This window comes from Convolutriloba macropyga, chromosome 1, assembly GCF_964194025.1.
Source record: "Convolutriloba macropyga chromosome 1, txConMacr16.3, whole genome shotgun sequence".
NCBI lineage: Eukaryota > Metazoa > Xenacoelomorpha > Acoela > Convolutidae > Convolutriloba > Convolutriloba macropyga.
The window spans coordinates 59940708-59961538 of NC_134468.1; the positions used below are offsets into that span (position 1 = coordinate 59940708).

General features: G+C 35.9%; 1 protein-coding gene across 3 annotated transcripts in view; it reads left to right on the plus strand.

The window, feature by feature from the left end:
- The window catches only part of LOC142341092 (putative phospholipid-transporting ATPase IM), a 139567-nt gene that overhangs the window by 46629 nt on the left and 72107 nt on the right, over window positions 1-20831 (plus strand). For all 3 annotated transcript variants that reach the window (XM_075391978.1, XM_075391959.1, XM_075391968.1), the window contains exons 7-13: window positions 1593-1743; window positions 14220-14485; window positions 16867-17078; window positions 17364-17508; window positions 17879-18004; window positions 19212-19425; window positions 19906-20150. In XM_075391978.1, the coding sequence (XP_075248093.1) occupies window positions 1593-1743; window positions 14220-14485; window positions 16867-17078; window positions 17364-17508; window positions 17879-18004; window positions 19212-19425; window positions 19906-20150 (1359 nt within the window). The remainder of the gene's footprint in view (window positions 1-1592; window positions 1744-14219; window positions 14486-16866; window positions 17079-17363; window positions 17509-17878; window positions 18005-19211; window positions 19426-19905; window positions 20151-20831) is intronic.

Consider the following 20831-nt stretch of genomic DNA (forward strand, 5'->3'; position numbering starts at 1 on the left):
GGTAGGAGTAACCGTTATGTAGCAATTGAGGTTTGCCCCGTCCCGATTCGATTAAACGGGCCTTAGGCTTGGCGGAGCGTCCAAATGAAAATTCAAAGTCCATATCTTATCGGTTTGTTTAATTACAATTAAAAGTCGGGTGCAATTAAGTAAGAGACGATTAAATAAGCAAAAATTTAGAAAAAGTTTTTTTTTCAAACTGATGCTGATGTAAAAATTGAGTTTTGAAATCAAGAGAAGAGGCGCTTAAGGATCTGACGAATTTTGAATTTTACTATTTTGCAAAAATTTGACTAAATTAGCGTTTGAAATAAGAGATCAATTAAATCAACTAATTAAACTGAAGAAGATCGTTCAATTCGAGTTTACCAACCAGTTCTGAAAATAGCAGCTCAAAAGGCTTGAAAAGATTTTGCAGCGTCTGCTGTCCAGAGTGCAAAGAATCGACGCCTCACGAAAACGAATTTGCCTAAAAAAAATCTCAGACTATGTAAGAATTTAATTCTTGAAAATGGTCAAAAAAGGGGAGATTGAGTGTTACGAGGGAAACGTGTCGACTTAATTATATGTCGACTTTGTGGGTGCATGTCTGGCGGTACATTTAAAAATGGCAACGTGATTATTGGCCGAGTGGAATTATAGCCGAATGACATACTAGCCAATTAGGAGGCATTGTTTTGAAACCCATTAGATTTAAGACCGCACCGATATTACTGCGATCAACACGTCCGTTGGATCACGTTCTAATTTTTTGCTCTTGGTAATTAAATCAGAAAATAGTTCTGCTAATTTCCCGGATTTCAACTTTTTCGGCTAATATTCCGTTCACTTTTGAAATTATCTAGTTTTGTGTTGAAGTAATTATGAGCTGAAGTACGGGAAACTAAATGCTAATTACAATCGGTACCTCTTCAGTTAACTGGAAATTTGGCAAAGGCGATTAGTGCCTTAGTTCCATTGCAATTTTCACCCCAATTAGTTTAATAATTTGATTCATTTTTAACAGACATGACACAAATTTTCGCTAGTTAACTAATGTGACCAGAGAGTAGAGATAAAAATCAAAGTTTAAAATTTTTGCAATGATTTATATCATCAGTTAAATTGGAAATTGAACTTCTCTTTCATTTAGGCCACGTATTCCCCCCCCCCCCCCAAGAAAAATGGGACAATCTCTTAAAAAGTCACTGTCACTTTCTTATCGCTGCTCATTTTCCAGAAACAATAAGTTATGGTCAAAGTTTGATTTAATTAATTAAAAGGACCATAATTCACACACTGAAAAGGTCTAGGTAAATTTACCTTACCGGAGTTAAGGTAAATTACCTTAACTTTGCCTTAAATTGAGTTAAGGTGAAAAAATACCTTAATTTTGTTAGGAAACTTTACCTTAACTTTTGTTTGTAACGGTTGTAATTATGAAAATGCAAATGTTAAGCAACATTCATGCCATCATTTTGAGCCTCTTAATTGTTTTTTTATTGTCATGGAACAAGAGATCTTACTATTGGGATGATAGAGAGAAAGGAATAAAACATAGTCATGATTTGTCATTAAAAAAACTGCTATTTGTTTGATGTGTTGTGTCATAGGCGGATATGGTGATATTGTCATCGAGTGAGAACCACGCAGTGTGTTACATAGAGACAGCAGAGTTGGATGGAGAGACCAATCTCAAGATGAGACAGGGTCTGAAGGAGACTGAACACATTACGAAGCCAAAGCAAATCAGCCAAATTAGGGGTAACATTTCAATTGATTCTCTATTAATGGCCGCCGTCAGCCTCTCAAACGGCTATTTATGCGCTCTCCTTTTTACAATTCAAAGAATTTGAATTGTATTGGGGCGCTGCCTTTTTTTAAGATCTGTTCACACATTTTCATGATTTTTGAAGTCAAATTGGAGTAGTGATTTTGGTCGCGCCGAAACAGGAAAAAGAGCGAATAACCAAGTGGTTTTGCGCCGTGAAATTTTTTCGCTCTAATTTTAAGAAGAGTGAGAAAACCGTGTTTGAACAAAAATTGGCTTTCTCGCTAGTTGTTTTTTGTTCACATGCGGCAGTTTCACTTCGATTTTTACTGTTTTTTTTTTGAATTTTTTGGATTGGATTTTTTTTTCTAAATGGTTTTCCCACTCTACTCATAGTTCATTCTAGGCCTAGTTTTTTTTTGCTTTGAACTAAGTTTCTCTTTCTCGCTGGTGGTTTTTCGTTGACATGCGGCATTTTGACATTGATTTTCTGTGTTTTTTTCATTTTTATCTCATTTTTTAGAAATGCTTTTCCCAGTTCGCTCATAGTCCGTTCTAGTTCTAGTTTTTTGTTTAGTCAATGAAAATTCTTTGAATTGTACGCCAGGACTTGTACCGCTATGTTTCTAAGATCTGTTCACGCTTTTTTCGGCTTCTTCACGTCAGTGAAAAGTCAATTTAGAGTGGTGATTTTGGTCACACTGAAATATTAAAGGAAGCAAAAAGTCGAGTAGCTTTGAGGTGTGAATTTTTTCAAAAAACTTTGAAGTGGAGTGAGAAATTGGTGTTTGAACAAATTGGCGGTTTTTGAGATGAATTTTTTTTCAGGTGCGTCCATTTGACTTCTGTTTTCAGACTTTCCTATACTTTAGTGCTTTTTAGACGGTAAATATGTGTTCTTATTGTGCCTATTTGCCTTTGCTTGAATTCATTCAGAGGCAGCTAAAACTTTTTATGACTTTGCCACTATTTGCCATAAAACAAGATTGATTTTTAGATTTTGCCCCTTTTTTCAAATTATCTTTTGTCTTTTCATTTAGTATCTTTAATGACAGGTCTGATTGGTTGCTGATGTGGCATAAAAAACCTAATTAATGGCTCGATTTAATAGCCAGTAGATTTCGACACTACTTTTTCTCAAAAAATTTGAGTGAATTTTTGAGTTCTGCAAGTATTTCTTGTACTTTTTGATGTTTTATTGGGGACAGTGCTTTGGTGCTGTTAATAGAGGTCAGGTTTATTGATTTAATAGTTTTTTTCCAAAGCTAGTGCTTTCTATGACTTTTATTGTTTTCAATAATAATTATCGAATTATTCGTGTTTTTCTTTTCAAATTTGTCGTCTTAGCTCTTAGTCTCATTGTTGACAATTGTGATTGATTTTCTTAAAACGCTTTAACTAAAGCAAGTCATTTCAGTTCATAGCTATGGTTTTTTGCGACCTATACGCTTGTTCGTTTTCAAAAAAGATCTTAGTGTTTTTCATTTTTGCTGGTATTTGTTGTACTTTTTGCTGTCTTTTCAATTAATCTCATTGATGACAGGTCTCAATGGTAGTCCTTGAGGACTCAATTATTTGATGTAATTGTATCACTCGGTTGCTAATGCAAAAGGTTGATAATGAGAAGTAGTGGAATACAGCTGACAGTTTGAGATCATGTCAGTTGTTTTTTAATGTTAATCCTGTCTTTTCAAAAAATAACAGTTGAATTTTCAGTCTAAGTCACGCAATTGACCTAAAGGCAGATATGAAATCATGGACACAAATTTTAACTGCAAAGCAGTGGAGATCACTGAACTCATTGAAAAAGTCAATTCCAAGAAGTCAGCTCGTAAGAATCATTGTTGGAGACGACGAATTAAAAATTAAAAAAAAGCGGGACAAGTTTTGAAATACAATTCAAAGAATTTTTTTTTAAATTATGACCTGACAATCATTTACTCCTGTTTAAGATGCAAATGAGAGTTGTTAGTAATGAGGTTTACCAACAAAACAACACAAGAACAACAAAAACAAGCAACCTCATTCAAAAAATGTCTTCTGAATTCTTTTATTGAACTTATTTTTTGAACATGTTCTAGTTAAAGATCAAAGTGTGCATCTAAGTAGTGCTAAATTTATATGCTTAGTTCTCAACTATTAGTCTTGATTTTTTTATTTCAAATATCATTTTTGAAAAAGCTTTTTTAGGGTTTTTTGCCTATAGACCGTATGTGTCATTAAATTGACAGTCCGAATCTAACCCAAAAGTTCTTATGGTCTAATAAAGGACTGGTGGTCGATTTGTCAATCCTATTTTTTAGTTGTTTCATTTCAATGAATGCCACAAGCTTCTATTGCGGCTATTTTTCTTGAATCTGCATGCTATGTTTGTAAACGTGCTGGTCTTTTTTGCAAATATTTTGCTCGACCATTTTGCGCTTGTCTTCTAGAACATTCTTTCACTTCTCAAGAGACTCTTTCACGCTTTAGTTCTTCATATTGATAGATTTATATTGCTCTCACTCCCAAGTAAAGCTTGCTGCTAAAATAAAATTGATTGGGGCAATGAAGTATGAAGGGACCGATAGTCGAGTGGGCAGTGGGAGGTCAATGCTGCGGGAGCGGGAGGTCAATGGTTCGAATCACGGCGTGGTAAACTCTGTTTGCACCCATATAGAAAAAATTTCTCGGCTACACCCCCCTAATTGAATTGCATCGCCTGTAGTTCATTTCTTCCGACATTAGTGGGTTCATGTTTTGATGACGGCCGTTAGGCTATTATTCGTATCGGGGCCGTTAGGCAGCGCCCCGATACGAATCCACTTCAAAGAGCAATTCTTCCGACACTAGTGGGTTCATGTTTTGATGACGGCCGTTATTATTTAAGTGCTCTCCTTTTTTTAGTTTTCAAAGAATTGAATTCGTATCGGGGCGCTCTTTTTTGTACGACTCGCTGAGGCGCTATGATTTTCTAGTTCTTTTTTACAAGTGAACAAACAAAAAAACCGGATGTTCGGGGAGTAAGGTAAAATTGAAAAGTTGTTTTGGTGAACATATTTGAAGAGCGGAAAAAGGAGAATGTTTTTTTTTCATAATGTCTTTTGAAACAGAGCGTTAAATTTAGGTGTAAAAATCTTGGCTCAGGGACCGAGTTTTTTGTTAACGCTTTGCTTTTTCAAGCTGTTTTTTGAAGTTTTTATGCCTAAAAGTTTATTGTAGGCTAAATTAACAATATACAGAATTTTACGATAGCGTGTTGAATCTTTTTGCCAATTAAAGGATGTTTAACACTAATTGGAAGATTTTTCCACTGTTTCACGAATTTTTAGCTTGTTTTAGGGATGTTTTACGGATTCTTTGTTTTTTTTTCAATTTTTGTTGAATGATTTAAGAGCGATGTTTTTTGGCAGCTCTTGTCACGATCTGAATAAAATTATTTAGGTAGAAAGCAATTTTTGACGAAATTTGAGAAGACAGTGATAAAACTTGTTAAATTTTTCCTCCATTTTTCAGTTTTCAATAGTCTCCTCTCAATGGCTATTATTTAGGCGTTGTCCTTTTTTATTTACCTCCTGATGAAGTTTTTTGCTTTACATAGGTCACAGTTTTTGCGTTGGATTTCTGACTTATCACTCACTTTTTCATCTGAAAGGGTTTTAAATCCATTCACTCAATGATCTACGCAGTATATTGAATGCAGTCAAGGTCTAAGGCGAAAAATCAAAAGAAACGGTTTAAAACAATAAAACCCGGTCTTTAAATCATAGTGCATTTGGTTATCAAAGTCCTTTTGAGCGATTGCTAGCCGGTATTAGTATTTAGTTGAAGTGCCTTCAGTTCAGAAGCGGAGGTAATTATTATTGTAGAATCTGACTGAAGTGGCACCCTAAGAACTCTTTTCGACACTTCGAAAATTTTTCTTGTCAATTTCTATCTCTTCTTTTTAACGACAAACAGATATTTGCAATTTGATTTCTTTCTGCCCTGTTTTCCGAGGTTCTAGGCTAATATGTTGAAAAAGTTGTAAATGTTTTCTATTAATGCTTAGTTATTTTTTCCGCATGTGTTAAAGGAAGTTTATTGTTTTGCTCAATTAGTCTCCCTAATGAGAAATCTTATCGTTTGCGAATAATGCATATATAATTTTAATTAAGTGTTTGAGTTCATAGTCAGTGTTTTTTTACTTGGACACTGTTTTTTTTAGCATTATTAACGAATTTTAAATGTTAGATTTTTTGCTAAACTTTTTGTTGCCTGATCGATAGTTTCATGAGTTATAAGTTTCATCAGTTGTCAATGAGGCTGAAATTGACCAAAATAATTGTTTCAATTCAGTGCGTAAACTTTGTGACTCTGACACAGACTTTTTTCAAGATACACTTGAATGTTCTTATTTCTTACCCTCTTTTGTTGTTGATTTATTAGTCGAATAACTGAGTCTCCTTTTGTCTAATTTCATCGTTTGCTAATGAGGCATAGATGAACCTTTTAATTACTTGTGTTCTCAACAGTTTTTTTTTAAGTTAGTCTCAAAATTTAATGTTCGCATTGGACTTTTAGTGCGATGTAATTGTCGTCAATGTATCGCATTCAGGTTTTAGCTACGTTCATTAACTTAGAAACAACTTGTTTTAGTGATCTTTTCTGCAAGTATTTATTGTACTTTTGGATGACTTCTCATTTAATCTCATTGCGGACAGGTCTCTGATGCTGTTAATAGGGGTTAAGTTTATCGATATAATTGTTTTTGTTTAAACCTAGTGCTTTCTATGACATTGACACTAGTTGTTTTCAATAATTATCGAATTTTTTGAGTTTTGCGATTCTTTCTTTTGAACTTTGTCGTCTTAACTACTAGTCTTATTATTGACAGGTCTCATTGGTTGCTAAAAAGGCTTCAATTAAAACAAGTCATTTCAGTTCATAGCTCTCGCTTTTTTCTGACTTATACGCTTGTTCGTTTTGTTTTAAAAAATCTTAAAGCTTTTTTTAGTTTCGCTAGTATTTGCTGTACTTATTGCTGTCTTATCACTTAATCTCTTTGATGACAGGTCTCAACGGTGGCCATTGAAGACTCAATTGTTTGATGTAATTGTATCCTTTATCCCTTATTATTTAATGACAGGTTCTTAATGAAAAACTGAGGAATTTAGTTGGCAGTTTGAGTTCATAGCAGTTGTTTTTTTATGTTGATTAATTGTATTTCAGGATTTGTCTTGCTGTTTTTAACTCGTCGTCTCCATCAATGATTCTTAAGGCCTGACTTCCTGACTTCTTGGATTTGAATATTCCAATGACTTCAGTGACGTCTACTGACTTGCAGCTAAGATTTGGGCACCTGACGTCATTTCTGCTTTTAGGTCAATTGCATGACTTACCTCACTCAAGAAAATGACTTCTGAACTCACTTAGGGAACGTTCAATTTTATGAATATTTACTAGTTCATAGTGTGCATCTAAGTAGTGCTAAATTTATATGCTTAGTTCTCAACTATTAGTCTTGATTTTTTTATTTCAAATATCATTTTTGAAAAAGCTTTTTTAGGGTTTTTTGCCTATAGACCGTATGTGTCATTAAATTGACAGTCCGAATCTAACCCAAAAGTTCTTATGGTCTAATAAAGGACTGGTGGTCGATTTGTCAATCCTGTTTTTTAGTTGTTTCATTTCAATGAATGCCACAAGCTTCTATTGCGGCTATTTTTCTTGAATCTGCATGCTATGTTTGTAAACGTGCTGGTCTTTTCAAATATTTTGCTCGACCATTTTGCGCTTGCCTTCTAGAACATTCTTTCACTTCTCAAGAGACTCTTTCACGCTTTAGTTCTTCATATTGATAGATTTATATTGCTCTTACTCCCAAGTAAAGCTTGCTGCTAAAATAAAATTGATTGCGGCAAAGAAGTATGAAGGGACCGATAGTCGTGTGGGCAGTGGGAGGTCAATGCTGCGGGAGCGGGAGGTCAATGGTTCGAATCACGGCCTGGTAAACTCTGTTTGCACCCATAAAGAAAAATTTTCACGACTACACCCCCCTAATTGAATTGCATCACCTGTCGTTCATTTCTTCCGACATTAGTGGGTTCATGTTTTGATGACGGCCGTTAGGCTATTATTCGTATCGGGGCCGTTAGGCAGCGCCCCGATACGAATCCACTTCAAAGAATTGGATTCTTATTGGCGGGGCGCTGACTTTTGTACGACTCGCTGATTCGTTATTTTTTTTACTTCTGTTTTTACAAGTGAACAAAGAAAAAAACCGGAAGTTCAGGGAGTAAGGTAAAATTGAAAAGTTGTTTTGGTGAACATATTTGAAGAGCGGAAAAAGGAGAATGTTTTTTTTTCATACTGTCTTTTGAAACAGAGCGTTAAATGTAGGTGTAAAAATCTTGGCTCAGTGACCGAGTTTTTTGTGAACGCTTTGTTTTTTCAAGCTGTTATTTGAAGTTTTTATGTCTAAAAGTTTATTGTAGGCTAAATTAACAATATACAGAATTTTATGATAGCGTGTTGAATCTTTTCGCCAATTAAAGGATGTCTAGCACTGATTGGAAGATTTTTCCACTGTTTCACGGATTTTTAGCTTGTTTTAGGGATGTTTTACGGATTCTTTGTTTTTTTTCAGTTTTTGTTAAATGAATTAAGAGCGATGTTTTTTGGCAGCTCTTGTCACGATCTGAATAAAATTATTTAGGTAGAAAGCAATTTTTTACGAAATTTGAGAAGACAGTGATAAAACTTGTTACATTTTTCCTCCCTTTTTCAGTTTTCAATAGTCTCCTCTCAATGGCTATTATTTAAGCGTTGTCCTTCTTTTTACATAGGTCACAACTTTCGCGTTGGATTTCTGACTTATCACTCACTTTTTCATCTGAAAGGGTTTTAAATTCATTCACTCAATGGAAATGGTTTAAAACAATAAAACGCGGCCTTTAAATCATAGTGCATTTGGTTATCAAAGTCCACTTGAGCGATTGTTAGCCGGTATTAGTATTTATTTGAAGTGCCCTCAGTTCAGAAGCGGAGGTAATTATTATTGTAGAATCTGACTCAAGTGGCACCCTAAGAACTCTTTTTGACACTTGGAAAATTTTTCTTGTCAATTTCTATCTCTTCTTTTTAACGACTATTTGACGGCTGTGCTTCTCCTTTTCCTCTTAAAAACTTCATAGCGTGCTGATGCTTGAATGTTTTGTGCAATCTATTTAATAGTTTGGATTACATGGAATAAAGGTTATCTTTTGTATGTGTATTTTTACTATGCGAATAACATTTGAATTTTTCCAATTCTTTTGGCGGGCAGGTTTGAAGAATATTTTTTCAAGTTAAATTTGAAGTGGACTGACGTATTGCTGTTTAAACAGATATTTTCAATTTGATTTCTTTCTGCCCTGTTTTGCGAGGTTCTATGCTAATGTGTTGAAAAAGTTGTAAATGTTTTCTTTTAATGCTTAGTTATTTTTTCTGCAATAGTTAAAGGCAGTTTATTGTTTTGCTCAATTAGCCTCCCTAATGACAAATCTTATCGTTTGCGAATAAAGCATATATATTTTTAATTAAGTGTTTGAGTTCATAGTCAGTGTTTTTTTTTACTTGGACACGGTTTTTTTTCGAGCATTATTAACGAATTTTAAGTGTTAGATTTTTTGCTAATTTTTTTGTTGCCTGATCGATAGTTTCATGAGTTCTAAGTTTCATCAGTTGTCAATGAGGCTGAAATTGACCAAAATAATTGTTTCAATTCAGTGCGTAAATTTTCTATGACTCTGATACAGCCTTTTTAAAGATACACTTGAATGTTCTTATTTCTTAACCTCTTTTGTTGTTGATTTATTAGTCGAATAACTGAGTCTCCTCTTAGTCTAATTTCATCGTTTGCTAATGAGGCGTAGATGAACCTTTTAATTACTTGTTCTCAACAGTCTTTTTGACTTAGTCTCAAAAATTTATGTTCTCATTGGACTTTTAGTGCGATGTAATAGTCGTCAATGTATCGGACTCAGGTTTTAGCTACGTTCATTAACTTAGAAACAACTTGTTTTAGTGATCTTTTCATCAAGTATTTATTGTACTTTTTGATGACTTCTCATTTAATCTTTTTGCGGACAGGTCTCTGATGCTGTTAATAGGGGTTAAGTTTATCGATATAATCGTTTTTGTTTAGCCCTAGTGCTTTCTATGACATTGACACTTGTTGATTTCAATAATAATTATCGAATTTTTTGAGTTTTTCGATTCTTTCTTTTGAACTTTGTCGTCTTAACTACAAGTCTTATTATTGACAGGTCTCATTGGTTGCTAAAAAGGCTTCAATTAAAGCAAGTTATTTCAGTTCATAGCTCTCGCTTTTTTCTGACTTATACGCTTGTTCGTTTTGTTTTAAAAAAATTTTAAAGCTTTTTTTTTAGTTTTGCTAGTATTTGCTGTACTTATTGCTGTCTTATCACTTAATCTCTTTGATGGCAGGTCTCAACGGTGGCCTTTGAAGACTCAATTGTTTGATGTAATTGTATCCTTTATCTCTTATTATTTAATGACAGGTTCTTAATGAAAAACTGAGGAATTTAGTTGGCAGTTTGAGTTCATAGCAGTTGTTTTTTTTATGTTGCTCCTGTCTTAAAATTAAAAGTTGAATTATCAGTCTTGCTTGTTTTTGTTGTTCTGGTATTGTCTTATTGCTGAATCTCATTATTAACAGCTCTCATTTGCCTTCCAAAGCAGAGTAAATGATTGTCAGGACATAAATTAATGCATTTCTTTGAATTGTATTTCAGGATTTGTCTAGCTATGTTTTTAATTCGTCGTCTCCATCGATGATTCTTAAGTCCTGACTTCTTGGATTTGAATATTCTAATGACTTCAGTGACGTTTACTGACTTGCAGCTAAGTTTTGGGCACCTGACGTCATTTCTGCTTTTAGGTTAATTGCGTGACTTACCGCACTAAAAAAATGACTTCTGAACTCACTTAGGGAACGTTAAATTTTATGAATATTTACCAGTTCACAGTGTGCATCTAAGTAGTGCTAAATTTTTATGCCCTAGTTCTTGATTATTTGTCTTGAGTTTTTGATTTCGAATATCAATTTTGAAAAAACTGTTATTAATGGCTTTCTCCTCCGTATGACCGTATTTCATAAAATTGACAGTTCGAGTAAAAAGTCTGGTGGTCTTTAATGGGACTGGTGGTTGATCTGTCTATCTTATTTCTTTAGTTGTTTTAATTAATAGAAGGCCACAAACGTCTATGGCGGCTGTTTTGCGGCAATCTGCCGGCTATGTTGTAGAATAGAAGATATTATTCTAAAGACAATATAACAAAATGATTTTACGTTCTTTTTTTGGTTTACGTTGACGAATTTTTATGAAAGCTCGCAGTTTACGTGTTTCGGATTTATTAATTGCTCTCAAACAAAAGTCTTTTTTTGCAATTTTTCGCTTGACCAATTTCGCATCTGAACCATTTGACCTCAAAAACGGAATAAACAGGTAAAGCCCGGAGTGCATTAAGTTCTCTTAGTGCCTTACGCCTTCCCAGTATCTAAGACTGCGATTCCCCAAAAATCATCCCTCGGTGGTTTTTACCCCTCTCGTCCAGCCCTCCCAACCCTAACCCCTCGTCGCTTGACCCCCCACCACTATTTCCGCTCAACCTCAATTGTTTTACATTAGAGGTATTGTTTATTAAATATTAGATGAGATTTTTTTGATTGTCTTTAATTGCTCGCAAACGAAGTTTTTAGCAATTATATTAGTCCTGTCGGTCTTTTTTATTCGATTTTTCGCTTGACCGATATTTCGTCTGACTCATTTGACTTTTGGTCCTCCAAAATGGGATAACAGGTAGCGCCCAGCGGGCATTAAGGGCTCTTAGAGCCTTTCAGCTCACTAGCCTCCTCTTAGAGGTTGAAGAACTCCCCTCCCCCAGACTGTTGCACCACACACCACTGTTGCCCCAGCCCCCCGGTGCAACCCCCGTGGCTAGCTGCTGACGAAGTTAATCGCTCGCCGGTTGTTTGAGAACAATTCGTCCTACGTTAGTCGGTTTTGTTTTCCGCAAAAAGTAAAATTTTTGTTTTAACTATATTAACTAGTTTTAATTATTGGATAAAATTAGATTGATAAACAAATACAAAAATTGGATAAAAGTTTTTAATTTCATTTATCGATCTAACTGTGTTTTTAATTGCTCTCGAGAAACAATTATTGTAAACGTGTGTGTCTTTTTTAGTCGCTTGATCATTTCTGCCCCTTTCCTTCTATAATAATCTTTCTCTTTTCAAGCAACTTTTTCAGGAACTTTTTCTTGATTTTCGGGTGATTTCAATTGCTCACTCCAAAATATTTTATTTTGTTCAAACAAAACCGATTGTTAGATATACGATAGCAAGGGCCTGGTAGCCCGATAGTTAATGACTCTGTCGAGGTAAAGGAGTCTGAATCAGCCTAACATTGTCCTATTGACTGATTTTTGTGAACCCATAAAGAAAAATCTACGCCCCGCCAGTCATTTGAAAGCAATTTTCTAGACATTAATCGGTTTATGTTTGTTTGTGTTTAGCTAACTTTATCCAATTGGATAAAGTTTGATAGATGTGTTCACCAGATGATTTGTCCCCTCTTATTTATTTTATGCGTTAATGATATAAATAATTACATTTATGCAGTTTGTCAGTTGATTCAATATGCCGATGACACGTTGATTCTATCGTTCGACAAAGAGCTTGATAAATTTAGAAAGTCCATCTCAAATTTCTTTATATGTTTCCAGGAATTTCTGGGATTGGACGGATTTATGGATTTTTCGGTTGACCGATTTTTAGTCTGACCCATTTGACTTTTTTCGTCCTAAAAAATAGGTTAAACAGATAAACAGGTAGCGCCCAGCCGTAATTAAGTGCTTGTAGAGCTTTTCAGCTCACTAGTCTCCAAGTACTCGATTCATAGAAACCGTTTTGGAGACTTATACTTATGGTGTGAAGTGCGGTTCTTAGAAGTTGAGCCGCACATCAGCCCCTCATTGCATTCCCTACCCCTGCACATTGTTCAGGCCGTAAGGTTCGCATGCAGCCAAAGACTCCCCTCCGACCGTTGCCCCCCTCCCCATCATTCCCCACCGGAGCACCCCACGCTGTGCTGACCTCACGCCCCCTCGATTAAGCAAGCTAAAGCTTGCCTCACTATACGGTGGCTTGTTTCTGACGAACCCAGCCGGTTGTTTGAGAGCAGTTCCCCATAAGTTAGTCGGTTATGTTTGTATTTTTTTTATTAATAGCCGCCCTCATCTTCTCAGCGGGCTATTATAGCGCTCCTAATTTTTTTCACTCCGTCGAACAAAAAAAATGTTTCGCTCTTCCTCATTTTGTCGCTTTTTCAACCTTTTGCGTGACATCTTTTTGACTTCTTCAGGCTAGTTTCTCTCTTCTCTCATTCTGCTAATAGTGATTTTGAACATCAGTTGCTCGGCAAAGCAATTCTAAATGAACAGAGTCAGTATAAAAAATTGAAGTCAGAAATAGAAACGGGATAAACCATAAAGCCCAATTTAAGATGCCCGCTTTTGAACGTCGTTCCTATAAGTCTTAGTTACCATTTCTAATGCTTATTGGTATTGATAGTAGCCCATGTAGCCTCACTCTAAGAAACAGAAGTATGTTCAACTACGAAATGCTATCAAAATAAATCGGACTTAAAAAATGTTTTTGTACAAAAATCTTTTTTTTAACAATATCTTCGATTCTTTCAATTCCAATCATGCTTATTGGAATCAACGGCGGCTATTTTCCGGTAATCTGCCGGGTATGTTTAACAATTTATCTTCAATAGTCGCCGTCAGTTATTTCAAGTTGATTTTGGATTGTTTTTTGGAGCGCTGTTATTTAAGATCGAGTTTTGGTCGTTGTTTCGATCACACCGAATCAGGAAGTGGATCGAAAAAGCGGGTAATTTTGTAGCGTGACATTTTTTCAAAGTAGAGTAAGGAAAAGATGTTTGAAAAGTTCATTCTTTTAGAAGAGAGGTTCATATATGAGGTTCAGGGCTTCTTTTGCTATTTTTTTTTTAAATTTGCTTTAACTTGTGTTCTTTTTTTCGTTTTACACGCTTTGACATCTTCACGCTTGGACTCCCACTTATCTCACTCATAGGTTGAACTGAAAGGATTTAATAATTCTTTCAGGAAGTTTACGCATTGCCGTGAATACGTTTCATGGCCAAAAGAGCAGAATCAAAAACTTGATAAAGTGAAGCCTGTCATTGCGGGTAAATTTTTTGTGAACCTGCAATTTCTTCAGTAACGAAAATATCACCTTGGAGTACGATAATATAGCAATCAACAGTCAGCTAGTATAGTAATTAGGGCCATACTGAGTGGATGCCACGAGAAATTATGCCTTCTGTAGCACCCTTAAAAGCTATTCAAATTGGTAGATTTAATTGATGGATAAAGAAGAGCCAATTCTACTGAGAATGCGTTTGGGTCAATTCAGGGCGAATAGTGTGTGAACAACCTAACAACAACCTAAACGACTTTCAAGGGGACCTGATACTGTTGCTGCCAGAGAAGAAGACACAGTCCACACTTCAGCTGAACAACAACAATGTCCTTTTGCGAGGATGTCGCCTGAGGAACACCCCGTGGGTAGTGGGCATTGTGATATTTGCTGGCAAAGAGACCAAACTGGTGCAGAATTCTGGCAAAGCTGCTTTCAAACGCACGCATTTGGATAAATTGCTCAACATTCTTGTTTTGACGGTCAGTTTTGACGTCTCACGGCGTCAATCGTTTTTTGTGCCAGAGATGGTTGATTACACTGAATTTTTAATTGTTCGGTAGGTTTTTGCATGTACCACATGTTTGACATCTTTGAGATCGGTTTGACATCTTTGAGTTATAAAGTTTACTTCAATCTTATAATCAGAGCTTGAACGAATTTACTAGCTCATAATTATTCAAGTTGATCTAATTAGTTGTTTAAGTCGGTTGTTTAGTTGTAATGAACCGCCGAGAGCGACTGAAGAGTTCATCAGAAGTAATAAATATTGTATTTTCAATTATTTCAGCCTTAAAAATTGGCAAGCTTAAAGCAGTTCTTGTGCCCACCAGATTCAATGGTTAAAAACTTTAATGATCAATTAAAAATGGATGATTTTCATCAAAAGTTTCAAAAATTTAATTTTTGCTATTTCTTAATCCAGAAACAAAAATTTTTGAACCGCAAGCATATCAACATCAAGTGTAAGGCAGACGCGATAAGAAAAATTCTCATTTAGTTGCAGCATACACAACAGACGGTCTGAAAAATTATAGTAAAACGTTTTGAACTTTATTTATTGCACTTATCAACTCAGAATCAGATGAAATCGATTTTTAATTGCTCTCAAACATAGTTTGTAGCAATTATATTAGTCATTGGTTTTTTTTCAATGCGATTTTTTGCTTGACCGATTTTTCGTCTGACCGATTTGACTTTTCGACCTCAAAAACGGGATAACAGGTAGCGCTCGGAGGGCATTAAGTGGCCCACTAGCTCTCATATAGCCCTATGTTTTACTAGTCTCTAAGTATCTGATTCATCGAAACTGTTTTGAGGAGACAATTTGAGGTTGTGAGGGTGCCGTTCTTGGTCTTAAAAGTTTGACCGCCCCCTCTGCGCCTACCGCGCTCAACCCACGCACCTTCAATTCAGCTGAAGCTAAAATCCCAAAAAAATAGCTAGCAACTGATGAAGCCAACTGCTTGCCCGTCGATTGAGAGCAATTTGCCCGACGTTAGTTGTTTATTTTTGAACATTTAGGATGTCTGATGTTTTGTTTACGCGGTCATAATCAAAAACTATCATTTTTATTGATTAGCAAATAATTCATCTGATTTTCAATTGCTTTGGTAAACTTTGACAGCCTTGAGCAGTGATTTGATGGTATTTCTGCCAAGATATCAAGCAAGGGGATAATTTCTTTTTCATTTGTTTTCATAGAAATTATTGCTTATCTTCTATACCAATAAGATGACCGCAAATTTTGTTTCTGCTCAAAGTGTTATTTCGAAATACCTTATTAATGAGAACAAAAAAATGAGAAACTGAAAAAAACGGTTAAAAGGGATATAGCTAAAATGTGTAAAATTTTAGGAAACCGACTTTTTGCTTCTGTTCCAATAGTCTATGCCAGATTCTCTCTCCTTCTAGCTGTAGGATTGTTTTCATTTTGCTAAAATTTTTGTTTCTTGAAGTTTTTATAAAAGCTGAAAAAAAATTTTTGAAGTTTGGATTTTTTGGTCCCCGATCTTTGAATTTTTGGGGAAACGCTCGGCGAATGTTATTTTGGCTTCCATTCTACTAGTCTATTGCTCGCTTAATAAGAAATTGTTAGTTGTTAGTTTACTGCTAAATTTTTTTTTGTCAAAAACTGAAAAGGTTTTTAAAATTCTCATTTTTTGGTTGCCGAATTAATCGACTTAACTGCTTGTTAGGTTGGCGGAATTCTAAAAATGAATTCGAAATTAAAAAATGATTAACTGATTGTTAGAGGGCTAAACTTGCAAATTTTTTCAGTTGCGCCAAAAAACATGTTTTCAAAATATCTTTCCATTGAGAAAAAAATCCGCTAACCATTTGGTTTTGAGTTAATTGCCTAAGTCTGAATTTTAGGCGATTTGGCGTTCAACAGTTAGAAGCTGTGAAAACTTTGAGCACTTATTTCGTCAGATGTTATTTCGTTTTTTATCGACTACCCTAACTGTCCTTAAAAATTTGGTCTCCTTAGCTTTAAAAATGAACAAATTTGGAGATTTTTGATGACGGAAAAGACGCCATCGTATTGTCATTTAGGGGATCGGTCTACTTTAGCGGTGCCTAAAATTGCTGAGCTACAAAGCTGGTCTGATTACTTTTGCTTCAATACAATTGATTTTGTAGAAAAATTGCTCAAGTAGGCAATCTACTTTGAAACAATTATTTCAAATTTTCTAAAACTAACCAAAATTTTCTGGCCGAAAATGTTCTTAACTGTAAAACTTTGAAAAAGGACGCAAAAATTGGGTGCCACTAGGATTTGACTGAACAAAACAGATCTTTAAATTCAAGAACACGATAATTTTTTCCCTTTGTCAAAAATGATTGTTAAACATGTTTGCAGATCTTCATCTTCCTGTTCTTGCTGTGTCTCATTGCCTCAATGTGTGCTGCTCTCTGGGAGGAGTACACTGGAGACCCCAGTCTGGTGTACCTGCCTCCCCAGGTGATCATGGACAAGACATATGACCTCACTCCCGCAGCCTACATGGGTCTCTCTTTCGTGGCATACGTCATACTACTCAACACTGTTGTCCCCATTTCACTATACGTCACGTGAGTTCGGCTCCAAGTATCATACCTGCTCTTGCGTCTAAACTATTAAATAAACTGTTAGACTACCTCCAAATGATTAAAGACATAAGGTATGTCCACAAATTTTACAGAATGAAAGCGAATCAGGCTCAAACATGATCAACGCATCAATGCATGAAAACCTGGATTGTCGCTATCAGAGAAGGAATTTGTATTATTCACCAGTCAATACATTTCTACATGCAGTTAATTGAAGAAATGAAGAGTAGAGATAGGAGACAAATGTATGTCCATTTATTATCACAGAGTGGAAGTAATCAGACTGGGACTGAGTCTGTTCATTGACTGGGATGAGAAGATGTGGTTCTACGAGGGAGGGGTCAAGTCGGAGGAGTTCAAACCAAGGAAAGCCAAAGCAAGGAGCACCAATCTCAACGAGGAACTCGGTCAAGTTAGTTAGAGTCACATTGTCCAGAAGAACTCAGGCACCGTATCTTGGATATACGATTGCAGAATTAGTGCGGTGACCTAAAATTGACGCTTTTTTGGTGGCAGTAACCTAGCTTTTGAAAAAAAGAGTTGCTAACCAAGAAAAAGTAGTAATACTAATAAGGCTGTTTGAACATGCATCTTCGACCAATGAGGCTTTGTTTCGGTTACGCAGAAACAAAATTTATTGTTCTGTGATTCATGACTGGTGATAGCAATAAATTCGTAATTCGTGGCAATTCATGGCTGCAATTAGAATTTTTGTAGAATGCGAGTAATGAATTATAACGAGCAATTAACTGTCCGTTTTCTTCCTAGCAATTTTATTGCAGGTGAAGTACATCTTCTCTGACAAAACGGGGACTCTCACTCAAAACAAGATGGTGTTCAAAATGTGCTCTATCAATGGCACGTCATTTGGCCACAGTCCGAGCACTCAAGGCGACGAGTTCACTAAGGTATCTTCTATATATTTGTTCATATTTTGTTTAATTGCTCTCAAACGATGTTTGTAGCAATTATATTAGTCCTGTCGGTCTTTTTTATGCGATTTTTTGCTTGACCGATTTTTCGTCTGACCCATTTTACTTTTCGTCCTCTAAAACGGGATAAACAGGTTTCGCCCAGCGGGCATTATGTGCTTTTAGAGCCTTTCAGCTCTGTTTCAGCTCAAACTGTTTTAGAGGCTTGAACTTATGGTGTGAAGTGTGGTTCTTAGAGGTTGAAGACCCCCCACTATTGCCCCACCCCACTGTTGCCTACCCCCATCAGCCCCCCCGGTGTACCCCCCCCCCATTTTTTTCCAATCTTTTTGAAGATGTTTGTCGTTTTTTGGGTTTTATCAGCCTAGGTGTCAAGGAACCTCCTGTAGGGTTTGATAATAGCTTACTTTTTTGTGTCTAGTGGTAGTGGAATTGTTTTAATATCACGAACTTACGTAATTTTTTTGAAATATTTGCAATTTTTTCAAGGTTTTTTGAATCTTTTGATTTTTTTTTGAATTTTCGAGCGCAAGGGACCCAGGGACCTCCTCCAAGGTTTGATAATAAGCTGCTGCGTAGTTTCTAGAATTAATGGAATGGTTATCAATATTTTAATTACTCCAGCTTCAGCAATTTTTTGATAAAATTTAATTTTTTTTCAAATTTTCGGAAAATTATTAGCATGTTCCAAGATTATGGATCTTTATGAGCCAGTCAAACTATTTAAAGCTTGAAATAGGGATACTGGATAGTCTCATGAGACAATGAAATTGTTTTGCAAATTTTCATATCTGGAATTTAAGCAAGATTTTGTTAAAATTTCCGATTGTTTTCAAAATTTTTGTATACTTTTGTCCTTTTCTGAGTTTAACCATCATTGCTGCCCAACGAAACTTTTAAAGTCTTGCAGATGGGTTTCTTGACAGAACTCCATAGACAAAAATTCGTTTGAACATTTTTTCTGTGCGAAATCTGGAAACTGCTATTCTGTTTCTAAGATAAAAGCGATTGTAAGAGCTGCTATGTGCAGGCCCTGATAGCTCGGGGTGCGGATCGCTTCTTGTCGCAATATTTTCCCGCATAAGTGTTTATCAAGGCTACAGCCCCCTCTGAATTAAATTGCCCCTCATGTCGTTTGAGAGCAATTTGTCCAATGTAAGTTTGTTTATGTTTGTTATTTGAGGTGGAGTACATAGATGACGAGCAATCGCGTATGACGTCATCAGTAGGAGGAAGTTCATACGGGGGAGGGAGTGGATCTCAGAGGAGTTTCTTTCTTCCGGAGCACAAGTACCAGCAGAGTAAGGAGGACAGTGACTTCACCTGGTCTGACAAGAGTCTCACTGCAGCTATAGAGGCTAACGAGCCAGCTGTCCGGGAGTTCCTCACTGCAATAGGTTTGAGATACCCGCATTGACATCACATGCATTTTGTGTCAATTTTCTTTGATCCAAGTGTCGAGGTCCTTCTTCCAAAGACTAGATTTTCGGACTCCAAATTTTCATGCACAATATAAAAATTTTAGATAAAACTTAAATTCGCCAAAACGGTTAAACTAAATCTGAACTTACTCGAACTTGCCACCTACTTGACCTTAAAATTTAAAGCTTCATCGCTTTAACAAACGATTGAACTGTACCCTAACTTACCATTTAAAACTACTTAACTTTAGTGTCCGCCCACTAACCTCTCGTTTTATTATGGCAAAACTATATGTGACGAGCTTATATTTACACTTTGCATTCAATTTTTCGATTAGAGACTACTGAAATGCTGTACCGTGCTCTTGAGTGTTCTCAGTTACGCAATCTCAAAAATCTGTAATAGAATCGGGAAGCAATATTTTAACTTAAACACTTACAATTAGCTGGTTATAGCCTTGTGCCACACAGTGTTGCCAGAGGCTGAAACGGACAAGGAGACGCAGAAGATAGTGCCAGAGTCCCTCAAGTACCAGGCACAGAGTCCGGACGAGGCTGCTCTCCTCACGGCCGCGAGGGCTTTTGGCTTCACGTTCACTGCGCGTACCCCTGAGGAGATAGAAGTGTCTGTTATGGATGATACAGAGTTCTATCAACTGTTGGGATTCATTGACTTTAACAATGATCGCAAGCGGATGTCGGTCAGTTCCACAATTGCGTTCCCCCTCTTCACAATACTCGACATGCAGTGGATTCATTTTTTCTGCACAGTTTTTTATGCCAGGTTTTAAGTGAGATTGGTTTTGAACTCGAAAAACTTCAGAAGTGCGATGAAAACAAAAAAAATAATTTTAAAAATACAGCAAAATGGAAATACGACAAATCCTACATTTCACTGAATTTTGTTTTTTTAAATAAAACTTCATCAATTAGCAATATTGTTGCATCATTATACACGAATGTTTTAATACTATACATGAATTTGTTAAACATTTGAACTGTTTATTTTCCCTCATGCGTCTATTATGGTTCATTTTGCACACAACATAATGTTGTTTGTATCAAATGTCTCAGTTCGCAACCTTTCCTTCAAAACAAGTTTTCTATGCAAAAAACTCGCAGTATGAACTTGTCAGGTACAACTTTACATAACAGGAATCCGTGTTACGTGATTGGTCAGTGTTATGTATTTGAATGCGTGAAAAACGAAATATTGCTTGGCGTATATTACTTATGGCTTTGTTCAATTGGTGACATGTACTATATATAGGTTTCAGTTCAAACTTATGGCTATACTGACTTTGGCATCATTCGATTTTGTAGAATATAACAGTTTTTTTTTGTTAGTGCCGGAGGAACTATATACTAATAAATCGGGTTTT